We start from the raw sequence: 25032 nt of genomic DNA, 5'->3' as shown, positions 1-25032 counted from the left end.
TCTCTCTTGTTTCTGTCCTGTTGATCTGTCACCACCACAAGGCTGCCCCAGTACCCGTTGCTCCTTCCTCCCCAAATTCCTTCACATTTCTAAATCAGAGACACCCACAGGTTCAGCTTGAAGGTGAGTGCCTACACGTTGTCTTGCCTGTCTCCTATGCTGTGCTTTGTGTATGCCTGCCTGTTCCTGCATGCAGCTCTCCTGGCCAGGGGTTTTCCAGCATATTTTAAAATATGCAACTTGGACTCATGTAAAAATATCAGGGTCCCTCTTCCATAGAATATAAAATAAAATCTGTTCAGAAGAGAGAGGCCAGCCTTCTCCTAACAATGTGCTACACAGGCCTTGGCAATGGGCCATGCAGTAATATAGCAGTTCCTTCCCCAATGCCAGCAGGTTCTGTAATATTCTTACCTTGACATGCAGATTGTAGCCTTGGGATCCATAGCCTTGGGTCCCTAGATGCAGTACTCCTGAGGGGAGGCTCTGTAACATTGTAACAAAATAAGCCTCTGCCTTTCTACTCAGTCCTGAAGGAGAGAAGCCAGGTTCTCATGCCCAGCTGAGCAACAACCCCTGTTTCAAACAGGCTTTTTGTTGTTGGTGGTGGTGTTTTGTTTTCTGGCAAGATCTTTTAGCATAGGGTCAAGCCTCAGGACTTTTCTGTCCGATACATTATATCTTTTCTCTCTTCTAATTCCTAACCAAGATTTCGTCTCTAGTCCCAGGTGTTCCCACAAAAAATATCTTGAAACTCACTTCAAATAATGACAGAACCATGGCTGCCCCCATCATAAGCTCCTACTACAGGCGTTTTAACATTCCTAACCTTCAAATTCACATTTTCCTCATTTTATATATGAGGGTGCTGAGCTCAGTGACTTGCCCGTTCATCCATCTGCACAATTTTACATGCTGGGCGGAGAGCTATGGTGACCACAGTCTCTTTCACTACAGTTGGGCGCATGAGTTTTAACCTTGCCATGCTTTGCCTTCATACCCTGTCATTTTCCACCAAGCCAAGAAGAATGAAATCTCATGATACTGTATGCGTGATGGTACCCATGTCAGTCATGCGTAGCCACATGCATGTGCTGCGGATGTCACGTGACTTGAGAAATTGTGCTGTAACACAACAGAAGCAGATTCTCGGATGTTCACAATGGTGTGTTTTCTAAACTCTTTCATGGTCGTGTTTCTGCAGCCAGCGAGGAAGGTGAGGATGGCATCGAAAGGACATGTGACACCCTGCTCATGTGCATTGTCACTGTGCTGAACCAGGGCCTCAGGAATGGCGGCGGCGTTGGGGATGTGCTGAGACGACCCTCGAAGGATGTGAGCAAAATGGAGTTTGCTTTAAGAAGCACGTGACTCTTTCCTTCTTACCTTCCCTCCTTCTCTCCCTTCTTGCCCTCCCTCCATTGCTTCCCTCCCCTTTCTCCCTCCCTCCCCTCTTTCCTTTCTTCCTGTATTGGGGATTGAACCTCAGTACATATTGAGACATATCCCCAGCACATATTTTACTTTTAAACTTTGAGACTGGGAGTCTCACTTCATCGCCCAGGCTGTTCCTGAACTAGCTTTGTAGCCCAGGCTGGCCTTGAAGTTGCTGACCTTCTGCCTCAGCCTCCCTGAAAAGCTGGGATGACAGGCCCAGAGCACACAGGCCAGGTTTATTTCTTCCTTACAAGTATGGTTTTGCTTCTCAGGACTGCAGTATCATTTGCCTTAAAAGTATAGCAGTAGCTGCAAGACCGGTCCATTGCAGTGAAATCACAGAGAACCAGGGGTGAACTGAAAGCCTAGGGATGTCAGTTGGGCTCCAGTAGGAGGAGAGTTCTGTTACAGCAACAAAATCAAGGCCCTAAACTCTGCAGGCACCGACTGTTATGTAAATCACAGCTATCTGTGTCTACTGAATTCCCAGGTGCAAAGATTTACTCTGCTTCTGCATAGGAAGAACCTCCATTATTTACCATGATGAATACAGAATGTGGATGAGTTCTAACAGGATTTCATACATTGAAACTGCAAAGCAAAAACATTTCTCAGGCACTGAGAATGTTGAGGCACAGGCCAGAAGCACCCACAGTTTTCTTCTGCAGCTGGCCTGTTATATAACATCCATCCATCTCAATAATAGTCTTGGCTCTCTTGTATTAAACAACTGGATCCCATGGTCTGTAATGTGCTTTAATACCGTGTCCAGATAGGATACAGGTGAGCTGTATGAACTTGACCTTGTAAGAACAAGAAAGGAACCTACTGCAGAAGTTGAGAGATCACGAGGTTTTCCTCAGCTGGCCATGGGGTGTGTCTGACTCCCTCTTGCTTGGTGTCTAGGATAAACCTGTGTGATTATTTTGCTCGCTGCTGTGGCAAAATGCCCAACCCAGGCAAATTAAGGAAAGAAGGTCTTGTTTTAGTCACGTTTTGTTGGGGTCATTCCAGCATCCTGGGGAAAATGACGTCAGTTAGAGACAGTGTTGTGAAAAGCAGGGAAGCCAGGTAGCCATGTTGTTTCTGCCCTTAAGAAGTGGAGAGTAATCAGGGAGTGTGTCTGCTCTATAAGGCCTCAGGGCCCACCCTGTGACCCACGTTCTTCAGTGAGCTTCCACCTCCTGACAGTTTCTCCACCCACCCCAAATAGCACCATCAGATAAGGGCTGTGCAGACATTCCATGTCTAAACCACAGCAGGGCTCATTGTGTAAAAGCACAAAGAGAAATGGAAGAATCCTGAGAGCAGGCCTAAGACATTGTCCCATAGTGGAGGGAAAATACAGACAGAAAGCCATTCCATTTTCCTTGCTGTGGCCACTATTTGTGTTCACCTGGAGGAAAACTCTTGACTATCTACTGTATGCCAGACAGTGTGCCAACTCGACAGCTGTGAAGTGGGTGTGTTCTATGTGTGTTCTATGCTTCCGTTGTAGGACGTGTGTTCTATGTGTGTTCTGCACTTCCGTTGCAGGAGCCCTTGTTTGCTGCCAGGGTAGTCTACGACCTTCTGTTCTTCTTCATCGTCATCATCATCGTTCTTAACCTGATTTTTGGTGTGATCATTGACACGTTTGCTGACCTCAGAAGTGAGAAGCAGAAGAAAGAAGAAATTCTCAAGACAACCTGCTTCATCTGTGGTAGGTACCCTCCCATACCCACACACACACTATACTGTGACAAGAGATGGGTGAATTACCCCCAGGTGCAGGATAATGGGTGGACAAACTGTCCAGCTGGAAGGGGAATAACAATGATTTTCATTTTTCATGTGTTAGGAAAAAATTCTATTGTGAAGGCTGGATACAATTCAGGTTATGTAACATCACATGAGACTGGCATTCTCCGCTTCCATAAATAGATAGAAGAACCATCCCAAATGCTTCTGTCATTATTTCTTCAATTTATACAGTCCTCTGACTGTAGAGAGTGCTGCCAGATGCCGGGAGGCTCCACCAACTGGCAAATGGGTTTTTAATCACAATAGCATGTTGAGTATATTATGGAGTGACTTTTATTTTGCTAGATTATGAATACAAAGATTCTACTCATTGATATTACTGTTTTAGATGCAAAACTAGGCATTCTTCTAGTGTTATAGAAACACATACATAGCATATGCACATCACAGAACACACAAACAGTGTAGAACACACATGCATACACATCCATCTACCATAATTCCCCACATATCCACACAACACACATGTACATAACTTATCATGCATATCACAGAATGTACAAATACTGTAAAACACACACACACAAACATACACATATCTACCATAATGCCCCAGACATACTACACACATGTACATAACACAATATGTATATCACAGAACACATGAATACTGTAGAACACACACACACAAACATACACATATCTACCATAATGCCCCAGACATACTACACACATGTACATAACACAATATGTATATCACAGAACACATGAATACTGTAGAACACACACACACAAACATACACACATATCTACCATAATTCCCCAGACACCTGCACTACATAACATAACATAACATGCATATCATGGAACACACAAATACTATAGAACACACACATACCATATACCACAATACTTCACATATCCACACTAGACACATCCTACAGGCTGTGCGCGCGCACACGCACGCGCGCACACACACACACACTCACTGCACATGAGTGCACACATACCACACGTTTTTTTTCTGCCTATCCTCATCCCTTGGGCTGAACCAACCTTCTCTTCATTGTGGTCTCCTCTCAGACCCTCTCTCGCTACCCATCAGCCCCCTGCTTTCACTTGCCACTGTAGTTGTCTCTGAACCCCAGACTCCATCAGTTACACTCACCCCTCCTTTTTCCTGTCCTTTGGTCTTCAGTACAGTGTCACATTCTATATTATAAACTAGGCCTCAATAAAGCCTGCTCTCCCCCTGCCTCAGATTTGCTGATTATCCCATTCTCCTCTGTGGCTCTTCTTCCAAACGTTTTCATCATCCCTCTAACTGGGAGTGTACCTGGGAATAATGTAAAATTATATGTGTGCTCTAGGGAAAAGTATACATTACCTGTTTCAGTATTCATGCTCTGTGCTAAACACACACACACACACACACACACACACACTCACACAAGCACTGCTGTCTTGTGTCAGGGAAGTGATAGAGAAGTTTCTGGGTGGCTGAAGGACCCGGAGGACTGACACTTCTGCAGGTTGGGGTGAAGAGCAGTAACAGGCTAACATGTTTCTCAGGCAGATGGCGCAGAGCTGATGTCAAATCCAACAGGAATTAGTTAGCCGCTGAGCTGTGTAGAAGCAGAGTGGCCAGGACCAGAGTCGGCATGGAAACAATATCAGCATAGCATGACGCTTCACTTACCTCATGTGTCATTGTGACCAAGTCCCACAGCTGTGGGAGAGCGTGGGCTTCTTGTCCGCATGTTGGCCGCTCAGGGAGCAGAAAGACTGGAAGTGGAGGCAATCTATAAACTCAAGGCCTGCTATTCTCTTCCCGATAGGCCCACTACCCAAGCCTCTGGGGCTTTTCGTGTCCAGCCCAGGGTTACGGTGCTGTTGGTGTGGCTTCAGCTTAAGCAGCCACGAGGACAGCTTTCAGTTTAGGCAACTTACACTTAGTCTTATAATAGGCAGGAGAGCACAGGGTCTAAGGTCATCTCAGAGCACTTCAGTAGCCTTGGTGCCTCACATATCGGGGATTGTCCTGAAGGCAGAGTAGGAGGTTGCCACCACAGCCCAGATGATAAATAACAAAGGTCAGATTCAGTTTGTAGTGGCAACCTTAGGGGTGGAAGGCAGAGTCAAGAGGAAGTTGCAGGGTAGAATTTTAAAATCTTTTTAAAAATATGTATTTATTTTATTTATGCATATGACTGTTTAGCTTGTATGTGTGTATGTGCTCAAGAAGCCAGAATTGTGAGCAACTGTGAGCCACTGTGTAGGTGTTAGGAACAGCGAGTGCCCTTAACCACGGAGCCATCTCTCCATCTCCAGAGCTTTATATCCTAAAGTGCAAATGGAGATGGAAGACAGCTGAGTGCCTGGGCGTAGCCAAGTGCCTGAGTATGTCAGGGGATGTGAGGAAGGAGCATCCACTGGGTGTACCCCAGTGTGAGCCAGTATAGCTTCTCTGCCGGCAGAGGCAGGCAGCCCCATCCCACAGTAAGATCTGGAGCATGAAGGAAGGCTGCCAGGTCAGATGTGGAATGAGTGTAGTACAAGCAAGAGCAGCATCCATGAAGAGTCAGGAGGGAGAGTGTGGCTGAGAAAGGAGTAAGGAGACTGGAAGAGATGACAAAGATACCTGGGAACCATAGTGTGTGCTCTGTACTGCCAGCCCCAGCAGAGTTGGCCTAGCAGGACAGATGGATGCTGGCCCTGTCTCAGCACAGGGCTCAGCACACCACTTCTGGTACCCTGGATTCCCACCAGGTGGTGGGGATTTCCTGAGCAGCCCTTTGGTGTCCTGCCTGGAGGTGTGGCTGGTGGGCATGTGCTGTGGCCCAGACTGACCACATTCCCGGAAATGGAATTGACAAGCCAAGCCTTGCAGATCTATCTATCTATCTATCTATCTATCTATCTATCTATCTATCTATCTATGACTATATATATGACTATCAGGGCTGGTGATATCTCCTTTTATCCTTCTCTTCCTCTTCCTTCTCTTCCTCTTCCTCCTCATCCTCCTCTTCCTCCTACTCCTCTTCTTCCTCCCTCCCCCACCCTCTCTCATATATATATATATATATATATATATATATATATATATATATATATGCAGGTATACACACACAGGTACATGCATTACATGTATATACATGTATACATATAATTTGTGACCAGCTCTGCCAGAGCAAGGCAGGCCAGCAGAGTGGGTGGAAGGCCCTGTCCTTTGGGTTTGCCACTTGGGATGCTTGGTGGTTTAGACAGAGCAGGCTGTCCAACATTGAGCACAGATTTGCTAGAAGGAAATTGAGCCTGAAGAAGACTCTCACGCCCATGTCTAGACTGGATGAGGGAAAGTCGGGTCTGGGTGATAAAATCTGAGTGTCCTGCCACCGCCCTGGAGTTGGAAAAAGAAAGGGGTTTGGGGACCTGAAAGGATGGTTCTTCGATCAGGGGAGAGAAACAGACCCCAGGCTTTTTGTGTGTGTGGGGGGGGGGAGGAAGCCCACATTCTAATTTCTCTCTTCTCTGTGTGAAATGTATGACTGTTTTCATTTCTTCAAGAAAATCATTTGTGCATTGCCTTCCTCTGTCATTTCTCAGCAGCCTCCTCTTCATCTGTGTCTTTGGCTTTATGAGGTGTTCTATTCTTCATGCCAGCTCCCTAGAAGGGGTTTTGCCACCATCCCCACCCCACCCACTCCCCAAAGCCTCTCCCCACACTACTTTTGCTAAGTGCAGATCACCAGCGCCACACTCTTCAGGCTTCATCCTCTACTTCTGTGTTTACTGGACTCTAAAGCTGGTATAGCCTCAGGCAGCCACGTGGGCCCAGCCCAATCCCAGTGTCCCATGTCTTCTCCCTCTTCTTCTGCCTTATCTCTGGATCCTGACTGACATATCTCAAGTAGATCTGCCTTCAGTAAGCAGGGCTGGAAGTTCTCTCTCACGTCAGCCTCTCTGTCTCTCTCCTTCCAACAAAGACTCCAGCCACCCGGGGCTAATAGATCTGCTTCCACAGGCTCACATCACATCCTGTCATGAATTCTCACAGCCACACCTTGAGCCTGCTCAGTGACGTGAGAATAACTTTTCCAAAGGGGGTTAGTATAAAATTCACCAAAGATCCAGTTTTCCTGACATTAAGACACTGACAATCTGGGCCACTCCTCGGCCCCCTTCCCCTCCCCTTCCTCCTTGCTTCCTTTCCTTCCTCCTGTCCTCCTCCTCCTCCTCCTTCCACCTTCATCCTCCTCCTCATCCCCTGCTTCTCCTCCTCCTCCTCCACTTCCCCCTCTTCCTCCCTTTCTTTAGTGCATTTTAATCCATTTTTCTCTCATTAATCTTTCAAATCTCAGTCCATGTGCATTCCTTAGTGTTCACATCCTGGACTCCAGTGTATTCACAGTAGTGGGAGAACGTTATGGTTGAAATTCCAAACCCATATGGTAAACATGGATGCTCCTGAATGGCTGTCATTTGCCTCTGCTCAGTGCCATGCACCCTCATGCTGTAGAGGCCACGTGAATTGTCTCCCACAGCCCCGCACCCTGACTATGTAACCTTGGCCAAGCATTTTACTCTGAGCTCTTCTCTGCTCCTCTGGTATAAGGAGACTCTATGGCCATGCTTTGATGCTGTGTTGGCTATAATAAAGATCTTGTTTATAAAGTCTCCTAGCACTGTGTGAAGGTGAGACTTGGCCCTCACTGAAGCCAAATGTTCTTCTTTGAGAGGCACAGGCCCATGTCATAACCATTATGCCTCCATATTATATATGGTGCTCATTCATCAGTATTCGTGAATGAATGACTAGACAGTAAATCAGCCCCACATCTACATCGTCTCTACACTTGCATGACCTGTCAGTTACGCAAGGAAAGTAAGGCAGAGCAACACTGAGTTGATCTGTATTTCCTATCAAAAACCCAGGTGCAGGTTAGGGAAATAGCTCAGTGAAGTGCTTGCCACCAAAGCATGGAGACATGAGTTCAAATGCCCAGCACACTCGTGGAAAGCTGGGCCCAGCAGTGTGGGCCTGTAATCCCACCTAGGAGGAGAGGCAGAATACTGGGGCTAGCTGGCCATCCAGTCAGAACACAAGCAAAGTAGGCAAGCCATTGGGAAAACAGGTGGCATCTACCTCTGTCTCACCCGAATCTTCACACATATGCATGTGTGCAGCACACACTAAGCCCAGGTCCAATGATTGTAGATCGTTTCAAATTTTTCCACCCAGTGGATATTGTCTCGGTGGCATGACATTCCCTTGGGGATACATGTGATGTGTCCATAAGCTCAGGGTGATATTAGATCAACCAAGTTTGTAGTGATTTTTCTGGAAGTTCCATGCTTATTCAAAGACTGGGGGGGGGGTCATTTGGTAATTCAAGCTTATCAGATTTTTATATTACAACAAATAGAATATCTTTAAGTAAACTGGTGTTTCTATTTAAAATAAGATTGAAACTTTGGTTGAGCACTTGGCTACCGTGTGTGAAAGCTCAAGTTTGATCCCTTTGATCAAAGGAAAATGATGTAAATTAGGGATGAGAGAGATGTCTCAGCAGTGAAGAGCACACACTAAGCTTGCACACTGGACTTTGGTTCCCAGCATCTGGACTGTCATACACTCATCCCAACCATTACAGGCTTACGAGTACGTGTGACTTCAACTTGGTGGTTTTCGTGCCTTCTTCTAGCCCTTGTGGGCATCCGTACACATGTGCATACCAGCACACACACACACACACACACACACACAAACACACACACACACCTGAGTTTCTCTGCCAGGCAGGTAGATGTGGAAATTGAACCTGGGAACAAAGGCCAGCCTGGGTGGTAATGGTTGATGCAGGAACCATCAGGACTATTATGGTTACCCGTGGGACCAAATGCCACGCCATGCTGCAGAGAGCAGGAACCCATGAGAATGAAGACAGCATGGCACCCTGTCACGATTCTCCTCCATTGTCCTGGTTCCTTGCCCTTTCCATCCGTCCCTTCTACTGTCCCCTAATTGCTGTGTGAGATGCACTTCACGTATAATTCTGAAGCTGCTGTCTCTGCCCGGAAGTCTGAAGCAAGAAGGGACAGTGTCATAGTTTTGAATGTAAAGCTCTCAGGTTCTTTATATGTGCCCCATTTATTGTTTTAAGTGCCACAGCAGCAGAATGAGGCTCCTCACACTGGGCCACCTACCTTCATCTCAGCTTCCCCACAGGGACTCTTCTGCCCTTTAGAGTCAGGAGTGATTTTATCCAGTGCGGATTCTTCCCCCACCTGGAGGAGCTAACTTGGACCATGCTGGATCTGCTTCTTGATGAGTATAAATGGCATATTGGATGCTACACTATTTGGATGGCTTTGTGCTTGTCAGCAGAAATAGGTGCTCAATAAAACTCTGGAGGCTTTTACAGGCATTTACCTCTTCTAAGAGTTTGTAAAGTCCTTGGAGCTGTGTATCATCTTGTCCCCCTTTATGCACCCTTGGCCATGCCTATGGCTTCAGTACAGAGCATGAGTCGCCTGTTTCCGCTACCATGTTGTAGGTTAAGCTATGATAGAATCAGGACTTTAACGTTATTATTTTATTACTTTGCAAACAGGAGAAACTTGAATGCAATTCTGGGGGATTTTACTTTAATACTTTATTTTGCTAATAGCTGCATGGAGATGGAATTCACACACCTTAAGACTCGCCCACTTGATGTCTACAGTTCAATGCCTTTAATATATTCAGAATTGTGTATAGAACATCAGGATCCATTTTAGGACATATTTACTGCCCCTTCCCGTAGCACTCCTCAGCCTTTATCCATCGTGTTCCCAGCAGCCTCCTGTCACCCTGCGCCCTGGGCTACACTGATCTGTTCTCTACCTTTGTGCCTCTGCCTGTTTTGAAGATTCAGTCAAGATACCTGGTCTTTATGACCAGCCGGATGCTTTGACGGCTCCTGTCTGTGGTAAATACTTTGCTTGTGACTGACAGAGTCTGACATAAGCAGCCTGTGGAGGAGTGGTTTTCTTTGGCTCACAGTCCGGGAGATATACAGGCCATCGTGGCAGGGAGGTGTGGCAGTGGCACCAGCACCTAGGAGCCCATGGTGGCTGCGGAGGTCTTCTTGCTTGTATCTCAATAGACTGAGAAGGGGCAGCAGATGTGGTCATCTGGCCTCCCGGGACTCCAGCCCAAGCTTAGGGTGGTGCCATTCACACTTAGGGTATTTCCTCACCCCTCAGCTAATCCTCCCTGAAGACAGCCCCACAACCCACACTTTGGGTTTGCCTTTAAATATTTTACTTATGTGTATGTATGTGCATATATACTCTATAGGAGAGCGAAAGTCCTCAGAGACCAGAAGAGGGCATCAGAGCCACTGGAACTGGAGTTACAGGCAGCTGTGAGATGCCATGTTGGTGCTGGAAACTGAATCTGGGTCCCCGTGAGAGCCATGAGCACTCTTAACCACTGAGCCGTCTCTCTACCCCACCCTATACCTTTTTATTAATTCAATCAGATTGAAAATCAAAATTAACTATCATGCTGTGCAATACCATGTGTCAATAATTCCTGTTGAACAGAATATCCTATGAGATGCTAAACTATGTCTTTCTGCTCATCACCGATGGGCATTTGGGTCTTTTCAAGTTTTGGATAGTGGGAATGTGCTGTGGTGAGCATCCTTGTGATCGTTTTCTGTGCCATAGATTTCCATCCTTCCTTCATGTACACCTGGGTGTGGTCTCCTGAGTCATTCTGTGGCTGTGTGGAATCTTGGAGAAATGGCCTGTTTTATAAAGTGGCTGAAATATCTCCACACCCTTGCTCAGATTGTCATTACCTGCTTTCAATCTTAGAAGGATGTTTTACTACTAAATACTCTTAACTCACCCAGGCTCTGTTTTATTAGTTGTTAACTATGTGTCAGACACTGCTGTAAACTATTCAGGCCATTGTGAAGAACAGAGACAGATATATGTAGTCGGGAAACACACAGTACATAATAAATACCAGAACAGGCCTGGCAGCACTGCCTGCAATCAGGAAACAGAGGCATTAAGATCATACGATTGAAGCCATCCTTTCTTACACATCAAGTTCCAAGCCAGCCAGGGCTAAGTAGTGAGACATTGTCTCACAAACAGAAATAAAGGGAGAGGAGAAACTGATAAATGTAAATGTACATGCAGATCTCCTGTAAGCACATTCCTTCCACCAGCGCTGTCCTGCAGCACGCTCTCCTTAGCAGTCATGGCTTCTTCTATTACCTTGGAGCTCAGATCCAGCACAACCTAACAACTTTGACACAGCTGTTGTCAGACTGATAGGGTATGATAAGCAACACAGGAAAGGAGGGAAAAGTGACAAGGTATCTGAAAGCCAGCAAGATAGGAAGGGATTGGCTGTGTGAGGAAGAGCATCGTCACCTTAAGTTGCCTGTGAGGGTTTAACAGAAATGTTCAAGGATGTGATAACCAAGAACACCTCGGTGAAAGAGTTCTGTGGCCAGACGACTGCCTAGTCACAGCCCTTGATGAAGGAGTCTGTCTGTAGAATAGCAAGAAGCCAGGATGGCTGCCTCAGAACCAGCAAGGAGGTAGGGGAGTGGAGGCAAGATGAGAGCCTCAGTAGGCCAGGCCACGTGGGAGTTAGAACATAAATGTTGCATGAGACACAGGCGAACTAAAGTCTCGATTGTGTTTAATGTTCTCATTTCTAGAAATGAGCACCAGGCAAAACCTGTGTAAAGAAGGAGTTTATCTGAGAAAATACCGAAGATATACCTTCACTGCCGGCAAGGCACTGGCATGGACCATAGCCTGCCCGAGTCCGAGAGGGAGGTTTGCTCACATCTTGGTAGATAAGGAAGCAGAAAGCAGCTGGTGCTGGTGCTCAGCTGGCTTTCTCTTTGTCCCTCTTGTCTGTCCTTTGTGCCTGGCTTATGGGATGGTGTCTCCCACATACAGGTCAGTCTTCCCATATCAGCCATCTCTGGAAATAGCCTCATGGACATGCCCAAAGCTATCATTTAACCCAATCAAATTTTAATCAATCAGAAATTTTGGAGAAAGTTCAGTGGGCAAGGTTTCAATCATGAGAGCTTGACGCAGCCACCACAGGTTTGTTAACTCCAGCCTCATGGCGGCAGAGGCATGAGCATCTCTGGAGGTTGCTAGCTGCCTGCTATTTCCAGCCTCAATATGAGAACCTGTCTCAAATGAGTAGGTCAGAGAGTGAGAGAGAAGCACACACACATGCACTAGCACACATGCTCACACGCACAAACACATGTGTGCACGATTATCACACTGCCCACATGGAATTTAGCTGTAACTAGACGTTGGTGTTTTATCTGACATACAGTTTACCTAATGCTTATGTAAGGCCTTCCTACAGGCTATTGTGCAGGGTTTTTGCAAGGGCCATAGCCAAGGACAGTCATCATTGGTCAGGTTTTCCAAGTCATTCCAGCATCTGTGCTGAGAGAGGAGGGTACAGGGGATACAGGCAGGTCCAGGCAGCCAGTGAGATGATCCTTATAAGGGACTGCATCAGCAGAGGAGGTGTTCAACATAGGCGTGGATACGTGCTGAAGGAAAACAAAAAACAAGTATTTCAGTGTGCATTGGGTATGGCGTGTATTTCAGTGTGCATTGGGTATGGCGTGTATTTCAGTGTGCATTGGGTATGGTGTGTATTTCAGTGTGCATTGGGTATGGCATGTATTTCAGTGTGCATTGGGTATGGCGTGTGAGAAGCAAAGTGGTGTCAGGGTGATTCCCCAGGCTTGTGATGTGGACAACGATGAAGTGGCCTTGAAGTAGAGAGAGGAAGGCTGTGGGGGGAGGGGGGCTGGGGCTCACTGTGTAAGGAGGCACAGCTGGGTTTTATATCATCGTCATTAAAAAACACCCAATAACATAATTTTAAAAGTCCCATTGGGGACAGATATCTTAAAATGTATTTCTTTTGTAACTTCATGCCTAAGGAGTAGCCAGGATTGGAAATTCAGTCTGCTGGTTCCTCCCCCAATATGTGAACACCAAAGGCAAACCCAACCCCAGCATCCCATCCCCACACTGCTAAGACGCAGTTTCTCACAGATGATTCTCTGCATCCCTCTTCGCTTTCTCTAATAAAAGCTTCTCTCCTCAAGGGGAAAACCTGACTACTCAGGTCCTTCCCACGATCCCGCCAGGAACTGGGAGTGTGGCTCAGTGTGCTGGCTAGTTCTGTCTCGTCTTGACATAAGCTAGAGTCTAAGAGGAGAACACCTCAACTTTTAAAAGTGCCTCCATAAGATGGGGCTGTAGGCAAGCCTGCAGGGCAATTTCTTAGTGATTGATGGGCAGGGCCCCGCCCCTTGTGGGTGGTGCCATCCCTGGGATGGTGGTCCTGAGTTCTGTAAGAAAGCAGTCTGAACCAGCTACTAAGCAGCCCCTCTCGTGGCCTCTGCATCGGCTTCTGCCCTGACTTCCTTCAATGACAGACGATGACGTGGAAGCCAAATGAACCCTTTCCTCCCTAGATTGCTTTTGGTCGTGTTCTACCACAGCAGTAGGGTTACTAAGTAGGACATAAATGTGTTTGGGGAAGGATTGTGGAAGGACTTTAGAACTTTGTAGTCTACAAAAGCCATTGAGTGTTGAGAGCTCAGTGGGATGTTCTGTAGGAGCTTGGAAGGCAAAAATGTTGAACTCAGTGCAGAAGATGGAGGCCTGGCTTGTGACCTTCCAAAGGGGAGTTCAAAGACTATCAAGTCTGTTAGTTATTGAGTAAAGATGCTGTGGTTCTGGTTAGCTGGGGCTGAAGCAACAGCTGTGATTAACAGGCGACCCGCACCACACAAGTGAAACCTTTGCTTTGCTGACAACTGATGCTGGTTAGCTGGAGCTGAGACAATAGCAGTGATTGAAAAGAGACCAGCATCACTCAGGTGAGATCTTCTGGGAAGTGTTTCATGAGCACACAGAAGCTGTGTTTCAGAGGTAGCCGAGGTTGTACCTTGTCTTGGCAGCCAAGGTTGGTGGTGTATAAGTCACTCAGGTGCTACTAGTTTTGAAGGCAGGAAGGGGTCATGAGAAGCAGCTGAGGCTTGGCGATAGGTGAGGAGGCCATTGGTGAAGGTGCGGCCTCAGAAGTAGTTGAAGGTCCAGGATTTAAGGGATTATGCAGAGAAGAGAGGCTTGACACCATGAAGAGAGCCCAGGAGAAGCTATGGGTGAAAGTGAAGCCCAGTTGCAGCAGAACCCCCAGCATTTTGGAGATGTCAGTACCATGGGATGACCACCAAGAACAGCAGCAGCTGTGGGATGGAGCCTGCCCAAGCTTAGAAGGCTAGTCGTATGTGTTGCAGAGGCTGGAGCCAGATAAGTGACCCAGACCTCTTAGAGGAGCCCAGAAGATCATTAATGAGTCCCAGATACTGGACACTGAGTCATGTACACTCTTGGAGTTTGATTTTGCTTTGATCTGAATATGACTGTGCTCTGGCTCTTCCCTCTTGAAATAAGAAAGTATTTATTATTTTTATGTTATAGGAGTCTGCCTACACTTGAGAGACTTTGAATTTTTTATTTAAAAAAAGGTTGAACTTTTGAATTTGTAAGGCTGTGGGACTTTCAAGTTTGTGAAATGTTTTATATTGTGATGTTTATATTAGTTAATATGTAATCTTGGGTTTTACAAGACAGGTTATGACTTTACAGTGATGAATTTGTGTGTCAAGGTGACAAGGGATCAATTGAGCTGGCTAGTTTTATGTCAACTTGATACAAGCTGAAAGGAAGGAACCTCAACTAAGAAAACGCCTCCATAAGACTGGGCTGTAGTCAAGTCTGTAGGGCATTTCTTAGTGATTGATGGGGAGGGCCTAGCTCATTGTGGGCAGGGTCATCCCTGGGTTGGTGGTCCTGGGTTCTATTAAGAAAGCAGGCTGAGCAGGCCAATAAGCAGCCCTCCTCCATGGCTTCTGGATTAGCGGCTGCCTCCAGGTTTCTGTCCTGTTTGAGTTCTTTCATTGACTTCCCTCAATAGTGGACTTGGTGTGGAAGTGTAAACCTTTCTTTCCTCTTTAACTTGATTTTGGTCATGGTGTTTCATCACAGCAGTAGTGACTCTAGCTGAAGTGGCCATCCGTCCCCAACTTCCCCAAGTATGGTGGTCTAGGGGCCCAGAGGAGTGTCCTTGCCCCTGCACAATGGCTGTCTTAGGTGGAAGGCTTTCACTGGTTCCAAGTGACTCTGAAGACATGACTCAGTTGCCTTCCTTTAATCCAAGGCCTAAATAGAAAGGAATCTCTTGTTTTTCTGCCATGGTGAGCCAGTATTCTTTTTATTGTTTTAGTTTTTGAAATCTTTGTGTGTGTGCCTGTATATGCATGCCTGTGTGTGTGTGCGTGTGCACTGACCTGTGTGAGTGCAGACATACACATGCCAGAGTACATACATGTGCAAATCAGAAGACAACTCTGGAGTCACTTCCTGTTTGAGGCAGGGTCTCTTCTGTGTTTCTGAAGCCTGTGAGCTTCCAGGCAGTTCTCCTGGCTCTGCTTTTCGTCTCACAGGCAGTATGCTAGCTACAGAATCACTCTACTGAACTCGACCTTTCACGGATTCCAGGAATCAAACTCAGGTCACCTGGCTTGCGTGACGAATGCTTTTACCTCCTGAGTCATCTCCCAATCCCAGCATCGCTCTTTCTGAATGACTGCTACTGCCTCTCTCCACTATACTTTTATTCTGGTTAAGTTGGACAGGTTTTCTATGACTACATTTAAGATGACCTGCCCCTCTCATACCTGTAATAGAACTGCACATTCCCGAAGATCCCAGGGAGAGCACAAATGTTCATTGGGAACAAGTCTATAAACTGCAGCCTCTTTTATCTAGAGCTTTTGTATATTGTTGCTTTCAATTATAGAAACATTTTGAAGTGGCACGCTTCCCCAGAAAACAGGTTTGTTGTTGATTTTCAATAATGGCTGTGTCTGGTCTTTATGCTAAGAAGTCCTGATTAAGAGAAAGGTGACCTACACAGTGTTTTCTGTGCTTTGCAGGCCTGGAGAGAGACAAGTTTGATAACAAGACAGTATCCTTTGAGGAGCACATCAAGTCAGAGCACAACATGTGGCACTACCTGTACTTCATTGTCCTGGTGAAGGTAAAGGACCCAACAGAATACACAGGGCCCGAGAGCTACGTGGCTCAGATGATCACGGTAAGTAAGGCTGCCTTGGCTAGTTCTGATTCCCAAGCTGTGACCATGTCACAGCTCAGAGGCCTTTAGCATCCTTGTCTCCCCCACCTTCCTCTCAGGCAAGAAATGTTCTAGCCCTAGCTTTGTGTGAGCCTTTAAATATGCCTGTCAATCACTGGAAATTTTCCACATTGCTGACGTCACCCTTATCTAAGCAGATCTGCCCCTGGTGCGTAGATTACCCCTGTCCTTCCAGTGGTAATCTGTGCAGTGAAGAGCTTCCCGTTGATGTCTCTGACCTCTGACCCCATAACCCTGACCCCAAGCTTCCCGAGACTCTTGATCATCATTGGATCCCACTACTGGATCTCTTAGGCGCTGAAGCTGGAACCTTGACATTGTTACTTGCAAACAAAGGAATCGTGTTTCAGGAGATTCCTTGAGTTTTCCAGAACTAATAATTCAAGAAATCCTGTGTTTGGGAACGTGGTGTTCTAGGGGAGCTGGTGAAGAAAGCGCTGCCTTCTGTCATTATAGGATCTCTAACTGGCCCTTGGGCTCAGTCCTAAGAGTAGTGTTTGCTCAGCCGGGCATGGTGACACACGCCTTTAATCCCAGCACTTGGGAGGCAGAGGCAGGCAGATTTCTGAGTTCGAGGCCAGCCTGGTCTATAAAGTCAGTTCTAGGACAGCCAAGGCTATACAGAGAAACCCTGTCTCGAAACCTCCCGCCCCCCAAAAAAAGAGAGAGTAGTGTTTGCTCAGCACCTGTGTGGGGGAGAGAGGTAAAGAGTGAGGTAAGAGGGGCAGGGTAAACAGAAGGAGGTAAGGAAAGGGGTTAAAGAGAGTGTTTCTAGACTTGACCCTGAGGGAATAGGTCACCTATTTAAAGAAACAAAGACACAATACTGGTCACAGCCTGTCCATCCATCCATCATCCACCCATCTATCATCTATTTATCCAACCATCAATCATCTAATCCATCCGTCCAACCATCCATCCATCCAATGTATCTCTGCACCCACATATCATCTATATCGTCTACCAATCCATCCATCTTCTATCCATCTATTTGAATGAGTATGTGTGTGTATACAAACACACACACACACACACACACACACACACACACACACACCTTCTATCTATCAATATATCCATCCATCTGTTCATCTATCTGGGTGTTGTCTTAGTAAAAGTATAGGTTGACATAGTGCTGATTTGCCTGCCTGCCTGTCAGTAGCCATGTGTCTCCAAAAGGTTGTGTATAAATTGACCATTTTTAGCTCAGCGTCTTTCCAACTTCTTCATTCTGGATGTCTGATCCTGGTTACGTTCTCTGCATTCTTCCTTTGACATGGAAAGAACTAGCATTGTGTCTGTGTCCCCACGTTTACCCCTCTTTCCTCTTCCTCTTCTAAATATAGGAGAAAAGTAATCAGTGCCCTTAGGTACTCACCCATGGATGTGGTTACACATTCTGGATAGTGTTTGTGGGATACATTTCCATCCACTCGTAAGGAGAAAACACATCTGAGACACAGAACTTAACAGATGTGACCCCACGGCTGCTCTTTTCAACATTTGAGTAGATTCAATAATTTTGTGTTTATTTGGCTCCTGTTAAGTCTTTTGAAATATTTCAGAGGATGTAGTGCAAAGAATGATACCTCCCTCTTCAGTAGAACTCAGAGCTCAGTTGTGAGGAATAACCAACTGAAAGTAAGTGGGCCAGGTTTGCCCAGTCATGTGATGAGAATCTATAGAGGCTGAGAGTCACAGAGTGATGTCCAATGCAGAAAGGTGATGGGAGGCGCATGTCTGTGTGTCCTGAGAAGTGATATGCAGGGCTGGACTGTGCAGATAGGGTTTGTCTGCTTGACCCCTGAGCTCCTGAAAGGAGCAACTGGAAGTGAGTCACTCGGACCCTCAGAGGTATTAGTTAGCTCTCACCCTCACTGTGACAAATGCCTGACAGACCTTGAAGGAAGAAAGATGTGGGGAGGGGGGTGTGCATGGGCCCGTGCACTCACATGTGGTAGGGGATTGTGGGTGTGTTGGTGTATGTGCACATGCCTGCACACGTAGAGGCCAGAAGCTGGCACCAGGCATCTAACTGTGTCACTCTCTACATTATATTTGTTCTTAGTCTTTCATCAAAATCTAGATGTGGTGGTTTGAATGAGAGCGGCCCCACGGGCTCATATGCTTGACTCTCAATCTGCGGTTGGTAGAACTGTTTTGAGAAGGATTGGAAGGTGTGGCTTTGTTGGAGGAGGTGTGTCACTGAGGGTGGGTTTCGAGGTTTCGAAAACCGACACTCTTCCTGATTAACTCTCTCTCCCTTGTCTTGTGGATCGCTGGGAGAGTGTTCAGCTGCTGCTCCCAGCACCATGCCTGCTCCCTGCTGCCTACCCACTGCCTGCTCCCTGCTGCCCGCTGCCTGCCTGCTGCCATGCTCCCCACCACAGTGCTGATGGACTCTAACCCCGTGGTTCCATAGCCCAGTAAACCTTTTCTTCTACAACTTACTTTGGTCATGCTGACTTAGTCACAAGAACAGAAAAGAGACTATGACCCTAGAATTCACCATCACAGTGAGACTGGCTGAGTGAGCTCCAAGCACCCACTCATCTCCACCCTACTCCTCCAGACTGGAATTGCTGTACCACCATGCCTGGCTTTTGCATGGATTCTAAGGATCCTTATGCTTTCAAACAGCAAGCACTTTGCCTACTGAACCATCATCTAGAACTGAAAGGTTTGTTTTGTTCATGGTTCCCAGGATTTAGTCCATGACCACCTACCTGGCTCTGCATTTGAGGCCCAGTGCAAAGCAAGGAATCATAGCAGTGGTGTTTCACATAGGAGGATGCTTACCTGATGGCCCACAGAAAGCAGAGCTGTCCACAGCTTGGCCTACAAGAAGCAGAGGAGAACGGGAACAGGAAGGGGCCAGGCAAGATGAAGACCCTAGGGATATGCTCCAGTAATCTACTCCTCCCGATGAGACCTCACCTTCCAATAGTCTACTCAGATAGCAAATCTACCAGTGTATTAATCCACTCATCGGGTCAGAGCCCTGGTGGTCTAATTGTCCAATCAAATTGATAGTCAAGATCAATCACCACTCAGGGACTCCTGAGTTCCCCAGCCTCTCTGTTCATGACTGTGACTCACTTGTAGGAAGTTCTGAGAGATGACAGAAAGCCAGTTGAGCAACAAATGTTGGCATCTGAGTGTGGGTTCATAAGTAACAGAAATCCACTGACAGTTATTGCCAAGGGGATGGTGTGGCCTAGCATAGTATCAGGCAGTGGTGCAAGCTCATGGGAATGGAGAAGATAGAACCACAGATGGTGTCTAGCAATGAGTGAGAGTGAGGTGACACCATGGAAGGACTGGGGAGGAGGGACAGCTAGACCTATCTGGGGAGGAGGAGGGCCAGACACACCTGGGGAAGAGGAGGGCCAGACCTAACTGGCACCAGAGCCTGGGCATGGGAGGGAGGCGTTATGTTAGTGGTATAGGCCCCCATGTTAGAAGGAGAAGCTGTTTGGGGAAGTGGAAAATCATAAATCTTTAGGTCAGTGAAAGGCAGGGAACCTCAGCTCTGCTGAGAGGCCCTGGGGCTTGTGAGTGAGTCCTGAACCTGCCTCTCACTGACATGTAAAGTGGAGAAACTGCTGTGTTCTCCCCACAGACAGCAGTGCTCAGGGACCCAGCAGCCCTGACTGGTACAGCACTGGTACATGGACTATTGCTCTTGGTGATCCCCTTGCATGCATTGCTTGGAGATGAGGCCTTGCTTTGTCATCCAGGTTGTCCTGGGAGTCATGACCCTCCTGCTTTTCCTCCCCTGCTGCTGGCACTATAGGCCTATGCAGCCACTATCCCTGGCAAGTGTAGTGACTTAAACAGTTCTTACTGTGACAGCCCACACAGGGTGGCCATCAAAGCCAATAGATGAGGCGAGTGAAGGGAAAGAGATAGAGGCCAAAGCATGGCTGGAAACCTGCTTAGGAGACTGTAGACAGACAGACAGACAGCCGATGAGTAAGAAGACCTCGGAGGCCCCGGGGCAGGGCTGGGACGTCAGAGTTGGAGTCCAACAGCCACGAGAAGACAGGAGGGAGAGGCAGGTGTGAGCTCTGGGTTCTGTGAGATGGAAATCTCTCCCTGAAGAGAAATCCACATCGAAGACCTAACACCATCACCATCTTCAGCCTGGACATTCTGAGCCAGCGATTGTATCAGGCGATCCCTGCTGAGTGTCTAAGTACCTCAGTTCTTATTCAGAGTCCTGCCCATGCCTTCATATGTCAGAGCCCTTTTCCAGAACATCCCAGGAGAGATAAGAGCCCACAGGCTCGGGCCAGGAACAGCCTTGTCCTGGCTGTGTGACTCTAAGGGAACAACAGGCTTCTCCCCTGAACTTTAATAGGCGGGAGGGGGGTGGCATATTAGCTCAAGACAGCTCCAACAGAGAGAGTCTAGCACATGCAATTCCACATCTAAATCGGGGTTAGACTCAGAAACCATGTTTGTGTCTCTGTGCCCGACCAGGGACAGGATCTATCTAATATTAATGAGACCTCGTCTGTCTTAATGAGAACCCTAGAAACATGCGTCTTAGTAACCAGGGCACAGACAAAGCAGATACTTCTGGGATGTGGTTAAGGAAAGTGTTGGTAGCTCAAGGTTACATGTGCACATTTTCTCCCAGCAAGCAAATCTTCCGCGGTGATTGGAGGAATGCCACTTGGCAGTACTGTTCAGTGGGGACAGAATATGAGAAAGGAAAAAGCTGGAGCATCCAAGGAAAGCTGGGGTGGAGAACACATAGGAACTCCGCAGCTTTTCTAAGTCACAGCCTTTGAGCACCAGGAAGCTTGTTTGCTCTTTCTCTTACCACAAGGTAACAGGGTGTCTGGGGAGCAGCAAACAGAACAGAGACTGTTAGACAAAGTGTGTAAGCTGTCTCCCAACAATGGGGGGACAGTCTCCCACACTCAGTGTCACTGCAGAGATGCCTTAGGGGGCTTTGATGATACTTGCTATTTAATTTGACAAAATAGCCCAGACCAAACCAGTACTGCACATACAAGGAGGTCCCTGTGTATTCAGGGAATCTATCTGTCTCATTGTGCCCTGGTGGCACTGTCTGTCCCTTGGACCTCTTAGCTACCTGTCCTGTGACCTTTGTTTTCTTTTTTTGGGGGGGTGGGGGTTTCTCTGTGTAGCCCTGGCTGTCCTGGAACTCACTCTGTAGACCAGTCTGGCCTCGAACTCAGAAATCCACCTGCCTCTGCCTCCCAAGTGCTAGAATTAAAGGCATGTGCCCACCACTGCCCAGCTGTGACCATGGCTTTTAGGGGCCACTTGATAGAATATCACACTTTTAAGCCTCTCTGCTCCTTCGACTTTTAAATGACAAGTGCTTCCCAAATTTAGCATTTTCGTTAGTGTGATCATCTACTTTAACAAACTATGCGTTCATCGAAAAGGCCATACCAGGCATGTTATGGTTCATTGTTCTGCATACTACTGGGGCAGCTGATATCTGATATAGGTATTAGAAGCAATTCAGTAGACATGGATGATTCCCCAACATGCTAGCACCTGTGCTAAAAGTTCAGTATACAGCTGAAGGAGTTGTCATTTCCTCAGGGAAGCTCAAAGCATTTGCTGAATGAATAAACAAAACAACCAATGAATGAATGAATGAATGAATAATTTTGTTTTAGCCCTCTGGTAGCTGGGTATAATTTATAGAAACATGCACCAGAATAGTTACAAGAGGTTGAAATTTGAATTTCTCATCCTAAAAGCACTGTTTCCTCTCTTTAAAACCAGAAGGTGAAGATGCCACACAGGATTATGTCACCCACATTGTCTTTCAAGGTGGCCTCTCCCTGGTGGTGCTGCAGTCCAGCATCAGCCTCCCATATACATTCACAGGAGGGTACCTCACTCTCTCAGCAGGGGAACAGGGACATGAATGGGGGAGGGGAGCTTTCAGTTTACCCTGGTCTCAAGGATGAACAGCACCAAGAAGAGTTTCTCACTAAGGTAAAATGCCCAGGGAGCAGCTTAGGGGAGGAAGGGTTGATGTGGGCTCATGATCCAGGGAGTGTAGTTGATCATGTGTGGCATGGTGGCAGTAGTATGTGAGACCACTTACTTGGTGAGTCAGAAGCAGGGACAGGAGGATGCAAGCGCTTGGCTTCTGACCACCCTTTTCTTTCTTTATTCAGTCTGCGGCCGATGAGGAGCCCGTGAGGAGGTGACTCACATTAGCGTGGGCCTTCCCTCCTCAAGTATAAGTCCCTCTGGAAATGCCCTCACAGGTGTCACACCCAGCCATGTGTCCTCTAGGTGATGCTAAATCCGGTCAAGCTGAGCCAGAAGGCGAGCCCTCAGAAGTGGCATCGCCTCTTCTGTGAGAAAAAGAAAGCTAACCACTCACTACTGTAGCCACACAAGGTGTGAGAAAGACTAATGACTTTCCACACATTGATTTCAGTCTGCAACTTGAAATCTGTCTTGTTTAGCTAAACCATATTTGTAAGCAGTAGCCCCCGAGGGCAGGGGATGTTTGAGTTCACAGAAGACATCAAATTGTCTGAGATTTATGTGTGGTTTGACAGTACCATTTTCCAACTGGATTTCCGGCATTTATTGTTATGTGTTATAATTATGAAATTATATGTTCTGACTCCATTCTTTTAATCCACACTGATTGTGTAATTGGATCTAATGAAGCCAATTATGTAACTGCTTCATTTTTTAACTAAAGCACATTTTAAAGATTTGGGGGCTTAATAAGACACTTTTGAAAAATGTTTCCATGGCAGGGCAAGCCACGCACTTGCAGTTCAAGACACACAGTTAAGTCATCGCACACATGCAGACAGCCACCACCTTCGCTGCCCACACTGTAAGTGGAGATGTGTATCTGCAGCTCCAGAGGGCTGGGGTATGTCGCCAGCACGCAAGCCCAGTACATTGTTCTTACCTTCTACTTAGCATTTCTATAGAAGGTCCATGAATTGCTGCCTTTTAACATGCATGTTCATCCCTTTATCGTCCCTTCCACTGTTGCTACTGTGTGACACAAGTGCAGTATGGCTGCCTCTCACTGTGGGGATCTTGCATCCCAAACTCTGTATCCCAGTGCTAAATGTGGAGGTAAAAGGATTGAGCTTCATGGTGTCAAAATGCTGTTGGTAGATGGAAGTGACCTGAGAGGCAGAGCTAAGGGCAAAGTAAGTGAGGTAAGGCCACCACCCAGCAGCAGGGCACTAATTGAATTGATCAGAACTTCAGGAAGTTGTCAATGAGCCTTGGAAGTGGGGTAGTGGTACATGCTGCACCTCTGCTCTTGAATTTGCCAGTTAATTGATGAATATATACAGTGGGTCAGTCAGAACTTGGAACAGAAGCCAGGTGAACTACATAAAACTGGGGATATCCCACTGTCCCTGGCTGTCCTGTGGTACGAATTCATGGTGGGGAACACCTTTGAGTTGGGCTCAGGGCAACAGGGAGAGGGTACACCTGCAGAGCTTGAGACTGTGGGTAATTCTACAACAAGGTATTCTGAGTTATTTCAGCATTGGCTCAGTCCCATCTCTGTGTGCAAGTTCAACATGGTCTACGGGTGAGCAAAGCCCTTGTGAGGAATTTCCGTGTATATTTAATACGATCACACATTGCTATGACCTTGAATCTTCATCAAAGCTGCATAACAGTCAAGGGGGTTCTGATACCCCCATTCTACATTTGAGCAGATGGGGGTGCTGTGCTGGTGACGTACCACACCCAGGAGTAGTCAGCACAAGCTCATTGGTCAGGACCTCTGTATGACAGAGAAGCTCTGCTAGAACCAGTCTGCCAGCCCACGCTGTCCTCAGCCTACCCAGCGGCACACTGGACCCCAGACAGAGGAGTGATTTTAAGAATTCAGTCCACAGGGCAGGAGTAGACCTGGCCGGGAGACAGGAAGTCAGATGACAGGCCCGCAGTGGTGGGGAAGCCTGAGAAGAATTCTAATGGGAAGAGAGAATTGGTTCCCAGCTGGCTGGCAAGGGAAGGCAACTCCCTGCAAAGACAAGAAGAATCCTAATTGCAGCCATGACAGCGCAGGCTGTCTCTGTTAATTTGACAAGGATTTTCTGGACAGCACTCTGCACCCGATCGTGATAAACACAGGAGTCAAGCATCTCCCCCCTCCCATGAGCTCTACTGCAGATTCAGTCTGGAGAGAGGTAGGACAGACTTGCTGACAGCCAGAGAGATCTCAAAGCAAGTCACGCATGTCATTGTTCCCCCCACAGAAGACCCCCCCCCCCATGGTGCTAAGGATGGAGTTCCTCCCTGGACCTCCCACACAGCTAGCCCCAGCCAGCTTTGCTGCTACACTATAGCTATTTTTATTTATTTATTTATTTTTTAATGCTCTGGCCACAGGTTTGGCCCTAGTGTGCAGGCTGCTGGCCCTCCCATTGTCCAGCTCTTCAGCATCACTGGCTCCTCTTGCCATCCTCCATCCATTGCTTCCTTTTCTTTGGTCCTTACTGCTTTTTGTTTTATATATATTCTCTCCCTCTCCCTCTCCCTCTCCCTCTCCCTCTCCCTCT

At 47.1% G+C, this 25032-nt stretch overlaps 1 protein-coding gene across 2 annotated transcripts in view; it reads left to right on the top strand.

Moving 5' to 3' along the window:
- Itpr2 (inositol 1,4,5-trisphosphate receptor type 2) overlaps positions 1–25032 on the top strand; it is a 397058-nt gene that overhangs the window by 342521 nt on the left and 29505 nt on the right. For both annotated transcript variants that reach the window (XM_021191683.2, XM_029533962.1), the window contains 3 exons: positions 1205–1335; positions 2974–3139; positions 16251–16411. In XM_021191683.2, coding sequence (XP_021047342.1) covers positions 1205–1335; positions 2974–3139; positions 16251–16411 — 458 coding nt within the window. The remainder of the gene's footprint in view (positions 1–1204; positions 1336–2973; positions 3140–16250; positions 16412–25032) is intronic.

This window comes from Mus pahari, chromosome 2 (genome assembly GCF_900095145.1).
Source record: "Mus pahari chromosome 2, PAHARI_EIJ_v1.1, whole genome shotgun sequence".
NCBI lineage: Eukaryota > Metazoa > Chordata > Mammalia > Rodentia > Muridae > Mus > Mus pahari.
The sequence above is the reverse complement of the archived record's forward strand: the minus strand, read 5'-3'. Positions and strand labels throughout refer to the sequence as shown.